General features: G+C 35.5%; 1 protein-coding gene across 26 annotated transcripts in view; it reads left to right on the forward strand.

The window, feature by feature from the left end:
• Positions 1-13,125, forward strand: part of TCF4 (transcription factor 4) — a 350,900-nt gene that overhangs the window by 219,948 nt on the left and 117,827 nt on the right. For 18 of the 26 annotated variants that reach the window (XM_073898139.1, XM_073898148.1, XM_073898142.1 and 15 more), the window contains 2 exons: positions 3,982-4,111; positions 4,591-4,640. In XM_073898139.1, the coding sequence (XP_073754240.1) occupies positions 3,982-4,111; positions 4,591-4,640 (180 nt within the window). The remainder of the gene's footprint in view (positions 1-3,981; positions 4,112-4,590; positions 4,641-13,125) is intronic. The other 8 variants (XM_073898141.1, XM_073898144.1, XM_073898146.1 and 5 more) reach the window with 1 other exon arrangement.

Here is a 13,125-nt window from a genome sequence, read left to right on the forward strand (position 1 = left end):
GCTCTAAGAAACCAGGGGTACATTTGCTTTTCCCCAGAGATGATTTTTTCTCCTACTTCTTTCCCCCCCCTTCCCAGATTCCAACTCTGAAATTCAAGGTCATTCACCTATTAGATGAATTAATTATAAGCCAAAAAGCAGCATTCATCGTACTCTGATCTCACTCATATCTATAATTAAGGGTAAATATAATCTTCCTTTTTAGAAATGTACCACCCACCCATTACATTTAAAGTGCTGACTGAAATGAAATAATAGTTCAGAGCAAGATGATTTTAGTTTAACAAGAAAAAAGTTGATAATTTAAGCTCGAAGCAGTGAGTTCTATTTTTGATTACCATTCAGTTATAAATCTAATTTGAGATATATGCTGCTTTTCTGTTACTCAAGTTTAATTCATGGTTTGCATTCTTGGTTGCATAAGCAAAGTTCAATGGTTGATCAAGGATGTTAAAATGCTCCCCCCCCCCACCCAGAAGGAATTGGGGCAGTAGTTGAGAATGTGTTAGACTGAGACCCAGATCTGATGTAGAACAAACAAAAAAATTTAATGGACGTGGACCCTCACAGAGTGCTGCATTTGGTATTTGAGGGGCTCTGGTGGGACTTTCTGATGAAAGATTGGTTGTCGGGGGGGTGGACCCTAAAATATTTAAACCCAGTTAACAAAAGTCAGCAGATTCTATTTTTTTGGTTAGGCTATTTTAAGTCTTAAGATTGTTTGTCTTTGGAAGAAAATAAGGAGTGAAGAAGGGGAAGGGCTCATCTCATCACATTGCAGACAGTTACACAAAATGCTAAACTATGGGTTTAAGATTTACAGGTTAGCTGTGTGAGATGCCACATCTTGCTTCCAGTGTTTCCTGGCAGACCCAGGCAGCTCCGTACTGGGACCCAGCATAACCGCAGAGCATGAACTTGCACAATGCGGAAACCCTGAAACCTTTACAATCTTATTGAAGGCAAAGACAAATTGGCCCATTTTGAAAGTAGACTTTAGCTTCCAAACAACTTTTATTAAGCGAAAATTTGTCTTTATATATCGATATATAGATATATATATATTCATGCATGTGAATTCATATGTAAATGAATGCCTTATCCATTTTGTGCCATATTCAATTTACCTTAATAAATGGAATACCATTAATTTTCTAAGTTCATAAACTCAGGTTTTTTTAGCCAGTGGAATTTTTTTTTTCCTCTTTCTCATTGCTAAGAGAGTTAAATGTGTGACGTAAAGGCCAAACAATAGTAAATGGTTATTGTTCATTTTACAAGTATACTCTCCAATAGGAGCACATATATTTTTATCTTAATTTTCCGTAGGGGGGTGATTGGGGCCCCCTTGAGTATGAGGAAATGCTTATTTTTGTTGCTTTAGAAGAATGATTCTATTGTCTGAGAGAAAAAAGAAAAAGGAACAAACAGGTCTAAAAAGAAAGAAACAGGAATGTGCTTTGTGAAAAAGGGGGAAAAAAAAGATCAACATGAAGCTCTACACGTGTGGACGTGCTATCTGGTCTTGGTCTTCTGTCACTATCCATACATAGTTCGTGTGGCTGCACATGCAAGGGTTGGGTGCATGATTTATTTACAACTGGCCCATGAAATGATTTTCTTTTAAATTAACAACAGTAAGGTCAGCCACAGCCAGTGAGCGATCTTCTAGTTATCATTTTCCATTTTTCACAGCTCTGTTGTGAATGCTGCTAAAACAGTAGAGCAAGCGTGTTTGTTTTTATGTTGACCTATTGAATGCATCTACTTTCTTGGGAGTGAGAACCTTTGCTACCAGGACCAACAAAAATTAAGCAATGGTTAAGCTCATTAAGGAGACAAGCAAGAATTTCAACATATCTGCTCAGTCTTGTTTGAATATTTTGTATTATTTGAGGAAAAGATAAGTGAAGAGAGAGGAGTAATGTCTGTCTAAAATACAAAGTTTTCAATAATGTCATCTTCAAACTCCTCTTCTCATGAAAGGAAGGCTTCTTTGTAAATTTACCAGACTGTGAGGAGGTTGTGATTTAAATCATTCACAGCTTTTTTGATGGAAATTTCAAAGAAAATTTGGGCTTAAATACAGATTTTGTTAATAAGGTTTACCAAGAGTGAAATTTCAGGTTGAGGTTCTGAAATTGTTGAATGCCACTTATAAAATGATAAATCATTTGATGGTGAGCTGTTGGATTCCTGATTCGTAGAAAACTATTACAAAGAGCTCTATATTTTAGTTTGTCATTGGGTAGCATTTGGATATCTTAAGTTCGGAATAGGCAGTAATTGAGCATGCGGATGTCAGATTTTTATCTGGTAAATGATCTGGCTTGATCTGGTATTGATGTGGCAAATATGAAGATACTCACAATGAGTTTTTGCTCAAAATGAGCCGCAAACCTAAGATCTCATCCCTTGAAGTTTTATTTTTAAGTAATGTTTGTTATGTATCCCTTGGAAAAGTCTGAAACTGGAATCAGTGAAGGCAAGCTTGTCAGTAGCTGATTAGTCCTTTATATATTACTCATCCAGCACTCACAAAAATCCCTTGGAATAGAGAGGTTCTCTTTATGATATTTAGCTATATGGCACTGGAAAGGGGAGGTTTGAATTTTTGATTTTCCAGCTTATGGGTCATATTTGACCAACTGCTTTCACTAGAAGACATGCCACTTTGTTGAGCTATTTAGGAATCAAAAAGACTGTCTTAATTTAAAACAAGGACTCTTTGTTTTAGTTGGTGACTGCCTTGTGAAATTTTTCAGTTCTCAGCGGGTTAACCAGGGAACAGGGGCAGAGTCATAATTGGCCTATTTAGAGTATTTTGCATGTGAATAGTGTGTTAGTGAAGCATCCCTAAGTCTGTTGTGAGTGACATGGTGATTAGAATTTAGATTAGGGAAAACACATTCTGTACTTTATCAAGGACAGTAATTAGTTCAGTCAGTAAAAGTTGATTACAAGTAACGATAAAGTTAGATTTTTTAGTACTTAATTTTAAAATTTCTTTATTAAACAGTAAATTTGTTCTTAATATAAATGGTAGTATCTACACTTGTTTTCTTGCATATCAGGCTAATTAAAAGAACAATGTGTTCAATGCAGAGTATAATCAGGCGATTTATATATTATGGGTAAGTTTTTATGTAGTTTTTAGAAAATGTAATATTATTATAGAATCTTTCGTGTGTCATCATTTTTGAAAGTTTAGTGATTTATCACACTGTGATAACTTAATGATATTTGTGGAAGTTTTCTAGGGCTCAGGTAAATGTTTAATCTGTGGGGATGTGTTTTAGCTTCCAGTAGTCCTCAAGAGGGCCTTCTAATGTCCTTTAATTTGTTCCTGTTGGCTTAGAATGCGTCCTATTTCTATGATTTTGGAAGTTAGTGTGAGATTTTAATTTACTCCCGGTTCTGCTGGCATTTTCTCTTCTGTGGGTGCTGTGTAAATCCGTGGAGGATAATGCTGTGCCGATGGAGAGAGGCAGAGTCCTCAGTTGAGTGGAGCATTCTACACTCACCCCCAGTGTGAGCAGCCAGGGGAAGTTTTGTGTGCGTCCGAAAAATCAGATTCCCCTGGGTTCTTGTGAAGGAAGGGCATGAATAGTTCCCAGATAGGAGCCTAAGTGTAGATTAAAGAAAAAACAAAACAAAACAAAACAAAAAAACAAAACACGAGTCTTACATAAATGCCGTCCTCTTAAAAAATTAAAATGTGAGTTGTCTTAAGATGAAAATACTGTTTAAAGAGAATCACCTTCTACCTCCCTCTCAAAAGCAAAGAATTAAAAAAAAAATCACAAACTTTGGGCTAGCCTCTTAGACTGCTTTTCTTTTTGTTCGGTTGTGTTGTAATTGTTACAGCTTAGCAGATGCTGTTTTGTTTATTGCGTTGGTTTAAGTACTAACAATCAGTTGGGGGGTGGTGAACGTGAAAAACTAACCTTGTATGTTTGTTTTCCATTTTTAACCTTTTAGCAGAGTCTCCTTGGAGGTGACATGGATATGGGCACCCCAGGAACCCTGTCGCCCACCAAACCTGGCTCCCAGTATTATCAGTATTCTAGCAATAACCCCCGAAGGAGGCCTCTTCACAGTACTGCCATGGGTAAGGTATTCCTCCGTTTGAATGCCTGAGTGATTATTAGTAGTCTTTTTCTTTCTTCCTCTCTCTTTTAATACCACCCTTCTCACCCTCCGCTCACCCCACCCTCCAAAACCATAAAATTTTCCTCAAATGTCAGGCTCGTGACCACCCCTCCCCAGTAGTACATTGGATGGGTATGTTAACAACTTCTAGTAGCTAGAGAACTATTTTGGTGTATGCTTATTTCTTGTTTTCTCTTGGCTGCCCATATAAGGCAACTTAAAAAAAAATCAAAGCTTAAAAAAAGTTAAATATCTTGATTTTTATGAAAAAGGCAGAATTTGATGTCTGCCAGGATAAAATACGATAGTGGTACTGACATTTTGCTAAGGTAACGACTTAAGAAAATCTGGTCTAATCTAAATGGCTTCGTGGTGTAATCTGTTTTAGTTAGGAAAATGGGCATGCGGGGACCTCACCGCCTCTTCCTTTTCTTTCAGAGGTGCAGACAAAGAAAGTTCGAAAAGTTCCTCCAGGTTTGCCATCCTCAGTAAGTACTGCTTGTTTCTGCTTTTGTATAGTGTTTATTTTGTTCTGTTTCGCATTGATGTGAGGGAGAGGGGAGTAACGAGGTGCCATGAGCCAGAGCAGCATGTTTATCAAGAATGTGGATGAGGTAGGAATGACCTGCGCGTCCAGCCACCTGACCCACGTTGGAGTGATTAATTGCATATCCTGGAAGACTGGGTGGTTGTGTTGATACTCAGCAGGTTAAGCTCTGAAGAGAGCCTTGAAAAGGTGCCTGAAGTTCGAGGAGTTTTTACCTGTACAGGGCTTTCAAGAGAATGAGTATTAGTTTCATCTGTTGGTTAAATTCTTTGTCGGTATTATGATGATTTATGGATTTGCATGCGAAAGGAGATTTGTGGAGAGGATTTAGGGAAAATTTACATGGGTTTCAGCCCAGAGTGCAGAGAGAATGTCTCTATTTTCTAGAGAGGTGACTGAATAAAAGCTTCAGAGGTAGCCGCATCAGTAACCATTTGTGTCTGGAATACCAGGTGACAACCAGAAGAAACAGCTGTAACCAAGAGCATTCTGGGTCTTTTTAATACCTGGAGCTGTTCTCAGGCGCTGCTGAGGTCCCTCCAGTCTCCAACGTAGCAAAAGGTGGTTGTGATCACAACTAAATAAGATATCTTTATTTTCAATTCTTAACATATATTTTCCAATCTGAGTTCCTAAGATGGTTTTATTTAATTTTGTTTAGAACAGTCTTTTCTTAACGATTTCCTCCTTACGTAGAATAAAAATATGAGTTCCTCTCTTCTTTTTTTCCCTTCTTCCTTCCTTCCTGTGAGATAGATACAGGTATAGATACACAGTTTTGATTTAATTTAATTTAATTCTGTGTTCTGTAGGGCACTAGTATTCTTTGAAAGGAATGCTAATGAACCCTATTGTTAAGTTCTTCTCCTCTAAAATAAAATGATATTTGGGTTTCTGAAAATATATTACCAATCAATGCTTACATATTAGTTTTACTTCATTTTTAATGAATTAGGAGAATAATAGGTTTTGCAAATGTGCTAAGATTAGATTAACCCAAACACCTGTGTATTTGACTTGATTTTTAGTTCAGCTCATCCAAAAAATTATTAAGTGAATATATCAGAGTGAGTCTTTATCAGGAAAGAAACACAAATTTTGTATGCTGATTATCATAGACTTGGTAATGTTGAAGAAGCATCACAAAATTATCCATAAATATAGAAAAATATTGTGTAAATAAAACTGCCAATGGTGTATAAAATAGTCACTTTAGACTACCAGTAAGTAACTTAAAAAGTGTACTCAGTGGTTTATTCTTTAAATTTCTATGCTGTATTGAAATTGACTAATATTCCCTCAGGTTTTTATAAGCATATTTTAAGCTTGAAGTTTGTGGTGGATTTAATGTAGATGAAACTTTAGCTTTTAATAGCTTTCATGACAACTTCAAATGATATAGTCCTCACAGCTGTTTACATTTTAAACATGCCTGAACCTAATACGGACAGTATTAAATACAATAAGTGGACTTTGATGCTTCTGAAATGATAGAATAGCTATATGCCATAGGAGCCATGAAAAACTTAAAACTATAGAACGTTATTTATGCCTCAGGGTCAAATAAACTTTGTTTTTTCCTGCTAAAATAATGCAGAAATCTACACAATTTCTAAGGAGTGTTTTGGTGTGGCATTAGATATTACCTATCTGCTTAATCGTTGTCAACAATAATTTCTCCTACTTCATTGTAAATTTTTAAGTATTACCCTAGAGCTAACTGGCCACTATAGAAAATTTCACTGACACAGATTTTTCTTTGCTATTTAGACAGTTTGTGTCTTGTTGATATATTGTCAGATGTTTAGAAATATAAAAGTATCTTTCCTTTCTTCCCATCAGACCTGGAATTGGAAATTTAGTTTGTATTATTTAATTTTTGGCTTTTGATGGTCAGTTCAGGATTTACTCTTCCTAGAGAATTTATCTTGGCTAAATGTTTTAATGGTCTTTAAGGAACAATTTTGTAAATAGAGCCTGTTTTTGGAAAGACAAGGAGGAAAATTCAATTGAAATGGAAATTTCATCCTTGTTATATTTTTTTGTTTTTTCTTTTTTAAGCAAAAAAGAGTAACTTAGTTTGGTCGATTTTAGAATCCAATCGTCTATTTATTGTTACGACTGGGAAAAAAATCTCAGCTCTGTTTTAATCACAATTTTACTTAGTTTATATTAGCTTTGTTATATGTATCGGATTGCTTATTATTTACACACAAAATATGTTTTAATTTGATCTAAAGAGAGGGTCCGCAATAGTCACTGTAGACCCATATTTTCATATTTTTAGACCTCTGCCATGTTTACTCTTTTTTTAAACTCAAATAAAAATTATGAATATAAATCCGGTAAGAGGTAGTTCCTAAAACTTGCTTCAGTATGTGTGAATAGTTTTATTACAAATAATAAGAATTTGGGGCTAATAAAAGGTTTCCTTTGGAGTGATTATGACTAGATAAAGACATTTATATGTTTTCTTTGATACATATTTACCATGATAAATAGTAATAAATCTGTCACAATCTGTTGTGTCAACTCACTTTTTTTTTCCTTTTCGACATGGGCCCTTTCTCTTCCTTAACCTAAAACAAAGAAAATTTAAACTGTAACATCTGTAATCAGATATTATTTATGGCATTACCAGAAGACAGAGGCTGGACCTCTTCTGTCACCATTAGGATGGATCTTCACAGAAAATGAGAGCGAGGGGCTTGCCTGGCCCTGTTTTTGAAAATACTGCAGCATCTGTGGGAGAGAGGAAACATAAGCCTGGCCCAACATCGTGCCATGGATCTGGCAGGATCCTTGAATGTGTTTGTGCTGTGCACTGCCTCTAAGAGACCTCGAGTCACTGTGGAAGCGTGACAGTGATAGGGTGGCGGAAGCACCATCCTGAGGGGTCGCCTTGTACAGGCACAGTGGAGGGAAGGAAGTCTGTCCCCCTGGACCACAGAGGCCTGTAGTTAGGGCTAGAGTGATGTTTCTTTAAAGGAAAGGCTGTGTGAAATGACAACTCTCTAATTGCCCACAAGAGCCTTGCTTAGTACTGCAGAACATTTTCGTGTTCTCTGTTCAGACTGTAGTATGTTGTTTTCAGTCACATACCAGTTTCTTGTAGCCCTCATCTCTTGATGAGAGTTTAATGGTAAAGCTTTGTTTTTTTGTTGACTCCAGAATTTATTTCACCTGTCTGATTTCTTGGATCTGCACGTGAACTTCTGGTTTGATTTCTATGTCTTGGATTTCTTTTTTAAATCCTAGATCTTAAACGTAACGTTTTGCAACTTTACTGCTCTTTCTAGCAGATTTCTTCTCTTTGTATAGCCGAATCGTCATACATATTGAATCATGAACTCATGCAGAGAAAAATACACCCATTAAATCACATTTTTGGGGAAAATGATCCATAATTCTTAGAAATTTACATGGAGGCATTAAAATCTAGAAAGCAAAAAATTTTCACATTGTGCTGTTCTAAAATATTTTTTCTGAACACACATTAAAAGCACAAAGACATGGGCTTTCGGGAACTTTATTGTGCCCACCAATATGCAAACACATAAAACCTCCATCTTCTTATAATTTGAATGTGAAATGACATGCATTTAACCAGAAAGTATTAACAACAATAACCATTCTACTTCGAAAACATGGGTGGAATTTGTCTTCACTTCGAAATGAGTTTTGAAACTTCAGTGATAGTCACTGTCTTCCCCATTTGGAATCCTTGGAACTCAGATTTCTCTAGAAATAAGAAGTTTTATCCTTAGAAGTAGCTTATGACCTGTCTTCAGTGATTTTTCCAAACTGAACTTTTCAGTAAAGTCTATTTTTTTATTGTTAAATTACTGTTGTTTTTTCTTTGTTTGCTTATTTTCAAAATCACATAGATCTGTCAAGCTTTGTATTAGGTGGTCAGAGATAATTTTGGACACTTGGATCCTAAGGACAACAATCTCTATGATAGTAAAGATTCTGAAATAAGATTTGGGCACTCCAAGAAACTTTGGAATGAGTTAATCATTAGGTAGACTTGAAAAATAAAAATTCAATGTGTATGAGATACCAGGTTTACCAATTTTCTTAACAGAAGAATTCTTAAAATAAAATCTTAAGGTTTAAATGAGACTTTCTTTTACAGAAGATATTATTTAGGAATATCAGGAAAAGTTGGATAATGTTGATGGCATTAAGTGTCCTGTGCCTTTTACATTATATAAAAAAAACTTGATATTTGAAGGTTTCAAAAATGATGTAGAGTTCATACTTTAAAATATTTTTAGTAAAAAACCCTTTTTTCTTAAATGCTTGAGGAAATCACAATGTAAAAGAGTAGTTGGTAATCATTTTTTTCCTTCTTAGAGGCTCAGAAATTATATATGATTGAAAACATCATTTCCCGCATCACTTTGAAATTGATCATAAATCACAGTGATGCTATTACATGTCAGCAAAATTTTAACTTGAGGGATAATACAACTTTTGTTAAAATAAAATTTATATTAGTTTTAAAATGAACTAAGCATCAGCCACCTGGACACCCTCCTTTGTAGGAAATTCTACAGTAGCCAATTATGTGATAAGGTATAAAAGGAGGGGCCTCATCAAGGTTCAGTTCCTGGAGAGGTAGATCCTTTGTGACAGAGTGTAACTATAGGTGTTTACATTAAAATCTTTGGATAGCTCACAATAGTTAACTTGAAACTTAGTGTGCCCATTCTCCAACTAAAGATATTGAAATATAAAGTTTGGATATTAAAATTATGCTTAATAGTTATGAAAATGTATAGACAGAAAAGAGATGAAGTATAATACAATTAAATCATCCCCAATAGGACAAAAGTATTATTCACACAATTTACACAGAATAGATAACATGACACTGGGGAGCACCTTGAAAGTTGAGAAAATGTTCATCACAGAGAACATATATTTTTGTGCAGTTAATACTGAATTTACTAAACCAATGGCTTCAAAAGTTCAGCATATACATTCTTTCTTTGAAAACCAATCTTATCGTCTCCATTGCAGTTAGATGCTATGGACGTTATGCTTTTTTTATGAATTGGTGGTTCTGACACAAATATAGGAGAATCTCTGTATTTAAAGTTTTATTGGGGGTTCTTATTCTATTAAGAATATCTCAAAAAGCATATGAGAGTCACGCAAATATACAACATATGTACCATTAGGCATTCCAATCTCTCAGGAGTTTGCTACAAGATTTCTATATTTTTGTTTGGGATTTTGGAATAATGAAATCTCTCTTCCATCATCCTCTCTGTTATGAGATCTATTCCTTCTCCCCTTAAAAGGATGACTTCTGGTGTGTATATTTTAAATATAAAGTGGGAAGAAATGTAAGGGAGAAGAAAAACACAAAAGTCAACTATAGAAGAAAGGTTTGCGTATTTGTGAGCTCTTTTGTGATTTATCTTTACAAATGAAAAGATACATGTGTCAAACACTCAAATGAGACACAACCATCTAGTTTCCTCCTCAATAGAGATGCCTTCCCTGCCCCCTTTGTCTGATTATTCTACTAAGCAAGCTCTTCTAAGATGGTGTGCGTGATATCTCTTCCCCCCACCCACGTGTGTATTTTTATTTTTAACCAAGTTTTCGATATTTCACCTGCTAAGATTTATTGGGACTTTTGTTAAGATTTCAACAACTGGAACAATAGCATTGAGTATAAAACTGGCCTCATTTGTTGAGAGAGGAGAAATACGTTTCAGGAAATTGTTATTTGGAACCTCATTTTATCACTTGCACTGAAGAGTATATTTTGGTGTGAAGTCTTGGACTCCGCCGTCTGAGTGGTTTAATTATTAAGAAATCCAAGAAGCTGCTGTAAGGCTGCTTTACCTAGAGAGAGAATTGTCAGAGACTTGCATGCATTCTGAAATTATAAAAACTTGTTTTGCAGCATGTGGTTTGACTGTGAGTTTATTTTATGTTTCTGGAATAGTATAGATGCTTGGCTTAGTATTTGGGTGGGTACCATTTTTTAAACTTCCGGTATTTCATTGATTGAACCATTCGTTTTATTTTCTAACATAGGGAAGTTTTCTCATTTTTTCCCCCGAGCACTGACGATTTCTGCATTTTCAAGGTGTGTTTTCCTGATTTCAAACAATTGTAAAGTTTTTTGTTTGAAAGTCATAAATCAAAATCAGAGAGAACTTGGAGGACTAAATAAGATTCTCTCAGAATATGTGGCAATAACCCTAAAAGGAATGAAGAGTCTCTTCAAAAATAGCAAAGTTGTATTTTCTTAAGGCAGATTAAATTCTGTCAGGCTGTTGACAGACACTTGCTTTGTTTTGTTTTTTAAATAAATTGCACTGAATTCTTAAACTGAACATAAAGTCGCATTTCCAAACACTAGCATGAGATTCTCAGCCTTGATCTCAACTGTCCCAGGGTGTATTTGTGTACTGGAGTGTGCTCTCTTTAAAAAGGAATAAGAGCTTTTATAAAATGTGGTGCAAAATTTGTAGTTTTAAATACTCAATTATTTTATCTCAAAACGGCAGCATGTGAATGATTCTTTTTTTTTTTTTCCGTAGTTGCCGCTGTTGCATAGGTATAGGGCTCTTGTGAGTTTTATGCTTTGCTTGAGCTTATACTCCCTCTTCAGAGAAATTAAGGTAGTGCAGAGGAGTCCGCCTTTTTTATAGGATTTCAAGGTTGGAAAAATGATTTAAGTTTCGGTGAGAAGCACAGATTTCCATTTTGAAAGAATGTGCAAATTCAAGTTTGAAAAGGACATTTTTAGAATTATATTCGAGCTCTGAGGCGACAGCCACTATCCTCTTTCTAGGCTAACTTTGTCATCTGAGGAATTCATCAATCCCAAATATGCTACTAAGGTTGAAACTTGACATATAAGCATTTACTTCTAGAGTAATCAGAGGAGGACCTGTACAAGTCTTCAGTGTCACTAGATTCAGTTTGAGTATTCAGTGGAACAGAAGAAAAGGGGCCATTTCTTAGTAAAGCCCCCTTGGTAACGAAGTGTAAAAAAACGTTTTAGTGTGTTTGCAACAATGGTGATTAAAAGGTATTTCCTTTGTGAAACATGGACTCATATTAGAAAGACTTAGTGTTCTTAGAAAAATGACCCTTGTGGTATATTCCTCACACATATCCAGAAACTGTCACTTTACCACTTGCTGTTACCATCTAGGGATTTTTTTTCTTAAAAAAAAAAAATGCTGTTTTGGAGCAATTATTTTGATACCATCCGAGAAAAGAGTGTCTGGCTACAGCAGCCTCCTCATCCCCAGCCTATATCATTCTAAATATGCTCCTGGATTACACTTAGAGTAATATTGTAATGGCTTTCATTGAACCAATTGGCAAAGTATATCATTATATCATTAGCTGCCATGAGAAAGCAGCTTCAAGTAGGTGGCTGATTCTTCGTGTTCATGTTTTCAAGTAACCCTGTTTGTGGAATTCAGTTGTTTCACGGGTGTTCAGGTGTATTAACCTAGGGTACAATAATATTTTCTGGCTTGCTCATTATGAAACGAACAGGAAGTACAAAATAATTCAATAATAAATGGGGTATAAAAACTCGAGCTTTACTGTAGGGAGGTCTAATAACTTGAGAGGTTAGCAGATGAGATAAAAAATAAAACGTGTCTAAGGGTAGAGCAGTGGTCAACTCTTTTCTCATAACTACTGAAGCTGAGGTTTTATTTATTTATTTATTTATTTGAGCATTCGAGATTGAGAGAGAAAGAGAGAGAGTGGGCAGGGGAGGAGCAGAGGGAGAGGGACAAGCAGACTCTGTGCTGAACACAGAGCCTGATGCAGGGCTCAATCCCATGACCTGAAATCAAGGGTTGGACACTTAACCAGCTGAGCCACCCAGGCGCCCTGAAGCTGAGGTTTTAAAAGAATGCTCATGGCCTGGCAATTAAGACTTGTTGAATCAGTTTGAAATTTGTAAGCCATTAAGCTAAATAGATAATCAGTCTGTTTCTGTAACAATTGTACTGTTTGAAAGTATTGTTATGTCATAAAAAGGTACAAATTCTGCCATTTAATACTGAGGCATATGCTTCATGAGTGAGATTTTATTGCCAAAACCTGTGGGTTCCTCACAGAGTGCCTTGATACGAATTTTATTTTTAGATATATATAACACATTGCTACATATCATCTGTAGCTTAATTGATAGGGTTGGGCAAAAGAAAATGGAATTCAGCATTTTTATTATGGGCAGATATAGTTGGAATTATGAAATTCAAATCCAAATAAGTAATTATTCTACAAACAATGCTGTTTTGTTTTCCCTTTAATAAATTACACCAACAACCTAGCTGTTAAGTGGAACCCTGTAATAACAAACTGGGAGCATCCAGGTGGGAAGGAGAAGAAAGCATTTTCAGAAGTTTTCATTCATTCACTCATTT

This window comes from Callorhinus ursinus, unplaced genomic scaffold (genome assembly GCF_003265705.2).
Source record: "Callorhinus ursinus isolate GAN/ISIS: 27379988/994484 unplaced genomic scaffold, GSC_fseal_2.0 scaffold11, whole genome shotgun sequence".
Taxonomy (NCBI): domain Eukaryota; kingdom Metazoa; phylum Chordata; class Mammalia; order Carnivora; family Otariidae; genus Callorhinus; species Callorhinus ursinus.